The 2,469-nt window shown below is 39.8% G+C and overlaps 1 protein-coding gene across 1 annotated transcript; it reads right to left on the reverse strand.

The window, feature by feature from the left end:
• Positions 1–1,834: 1,834 nt before the first annotated feature.
• Positions 1,835–2,169, reverse strand: HD556DRAFT_1436092 (uncharacterized protein; the record flags this gene model as incomplete). The annotated part of the gene is made up of 2 exons (XM_041305513.1): positions 1,835–1,885; positions 1,942–2,169. 2 exons carry the CDS (start codon positions 2,167–2,169, stop codon positions 1,835–1,837), a joined length of 279 nt encoding a protein of 92 aa, XP_041168018.1.
• Between the last annotated feature and the right edge of the window lie 300 nt (positions 2,170–2,469).

Here is a 2,469-nt window from a genome sequence, read left to right on the forward strand (position 1 = left end):
AGAATCTTATCATTGGCGGGTTTCAAACCTGCACAGTCCAAGAGAAACAGATTTTGACTCTGATAATCACTTGCAATTTCATCTTTAGCAGGTTTTGAACCCATGCAGACAGATTTGGATTCTGTCGTATCAACTGCTTGGCTAAGACCAGTTAGATGCACTCCAAATGTGCCCATTCAGAAGTGAATACTCAAGGTACATTTATCTGCATTTTGTCAGTTCTGATATTAATTTCCAACATCCTCCTCAAGTCCAATCATATGTGATCCTTCCATTGTTGGTTGTCACTCATGACCCAGTTGTAAAGAATGAGTTTATTGGAAGTGAATCTCACTGGTCTTAGCCAAGCAGTCGATACAACAGAATCTAAATCTGTCTGTGTGGGTTCAAAACCTGCTAAAGATCAAATTGTCAAGTGATCACCAGAGTCAAAATCTGTTTCTCTTGCAATGGGCAGGTTTGAAACCTGCCGACGATGAATTTTATTTTCCATAAAAACACACCTTGACAATAACATTTTTATTTTTATTGTATGAATAATGAAATCACACCTTCACATCTCCACACGAATGTATAGCAAGCAAACACTGATGATCTCAAGCTTGATTGACATTGCTGTTGGTGTCATGCATCCTTTTTTGCTAGGTGAATGCGAGTATTTTTGACACAGAGTTCAATATATGACCAAAATCTCGATGCAAACTCAGAAGGATAAGCATAAGAACAATTTAATTCTTTCTAAAGGTCTTGACTCTGTTGAAGAAGAAGAAGAAGAGTAGATTACACATCAAACTTGCAAGTTTCATCCTAATGACCTGAGGAATGAGGAAAAATACAAATATATCAAGGCTGAGATTGTGCCTTGAGGATTCACTTTTGAATGAGTTCATTGGAAGTGCATTCAACTAGTCTTAGCCAAGCAGTTAATACAACAGAATCTAAATCTGTGCGTGTGGGTTCAAAACCTGCTAAAGATTAAATTGTCAAGTGATCACCAGAGTCAAAATCTGTTTCTCTTAGACTGCGCAGGTTTGAAACCTGCCAATGATAAAATTCATTTTTTTTTCTATGAAAACACACCTTGAAATTTGCTCATGGTCGCTTTGCTTGCAAGCTGATCAAAGTTGTGTTTAGCCATGTGACTGTCATAAAAGAGTCATGCTCGTCCTTTGTCCATCCATTCCATGTCCATTCAGTTCATCAGTGCATATTTCTATTCTATTTCTGTGAATTCTGACAGTATTGCTGGTGCCATGTGCACACAATCCATGATGCTATGTCATGGACACTTATATTACATATTATCACGCACTCGCTTTGCTTCTCAGTTCGCTTTAGCGCTTAACATTACTTACATAGTTCATGTATGTTTTTCTCTCTTGACAAATTAACCACCATCATCTTGCTGTGACACTCAGAACCGCACTGGGCAGGAATGAGCCTATTTTGATATATGCATCAAGGAGTATAGAGCACTATCAGTTTCCCTATCCTTGTTCATCATTTGTCCAACAATCAACTTCTGTGCAAACCTGAACACGCACTTTCCTGCGCACTAGACAGTATGAGTTGACTATACTTGGAACTACTACTACATTACTTCCCTCATACTGTATACCTCTCCCTATAGGTTTACCTTTGAAGTAGTCCCTTGTGGTACACACTTTTTAGCCCCTATTAGGTCCCCATTCAACTCATCTAGAGTCGCTGTGCTCCAACCACCTGCATGCGCGCCTCACATCTGCTTAGCGCGCGCTAACGCATAGTGGCACTTCCACTTAACCGCACTCTGCACATCATCGCGCGCCTAACCAGGCTTGACTAAGCATCTGGTTCAGTCACTCGCAATGTATTCCCTCAGCTGAACAGATGAATTGAAAACAGACTGCAATACAACACTTTCAAAAAGCGAGAGAAGAGCAGGTCTCAAATACAGTGCACCTCAACCTTACACATAAGCAAATAGTGGCCAGATGGCTCTTTTAAATCTTTGCCTTGAATCTCAGCCTTGACAGATGTGTATTCTTCCTCATTCCCCAGGTCATTAGGATCAAACTTGAAAGTTTGATGTGTAATCTGCTCTTCTTCTTCAACAAAGTCAAGACCTTTGGAGAGAATTAAATTGCTCTTGTACTCATCATTCCGAGTTTGCATCAAGACTTTGGTCATATATTGAACTTTGCATCAAGGATAAAAGAATCAACAGTGACCATGCTATCGAAAGAACTGACAAAATGCAGATGAACGTGCCTTGAGGATTCACGTCTGAATGAGTTTATTGGAAGTGCATCTCACTGGTCTTAGCCAAGCAGTCGATATGACAGAATCTAAATCTGTCTGCGTGGGTTCAAAACCTACCAAAGATCAAATTGTCAAGTGATCACCAGAGTCAAAATCTGTTTCTACTGGAATGTGCGGGTTTAAAACCTGCCAATGATAACATTTTTATTCCATGAAATCGCACCTTGA

This window comes from Suillus plorans, assembly GCF_016647745.1.
Source record: "Suillus plorans strain S12 chromosome Unknown HD556scaffold_1, whole genome shotgun sequence".
Taxonomy (NCBI): Eukaryota; Fungi; Basidiomycota; class Agaricomycetes; order Boletales; family Suillaceae; genus Suillus; species Suillus plorans.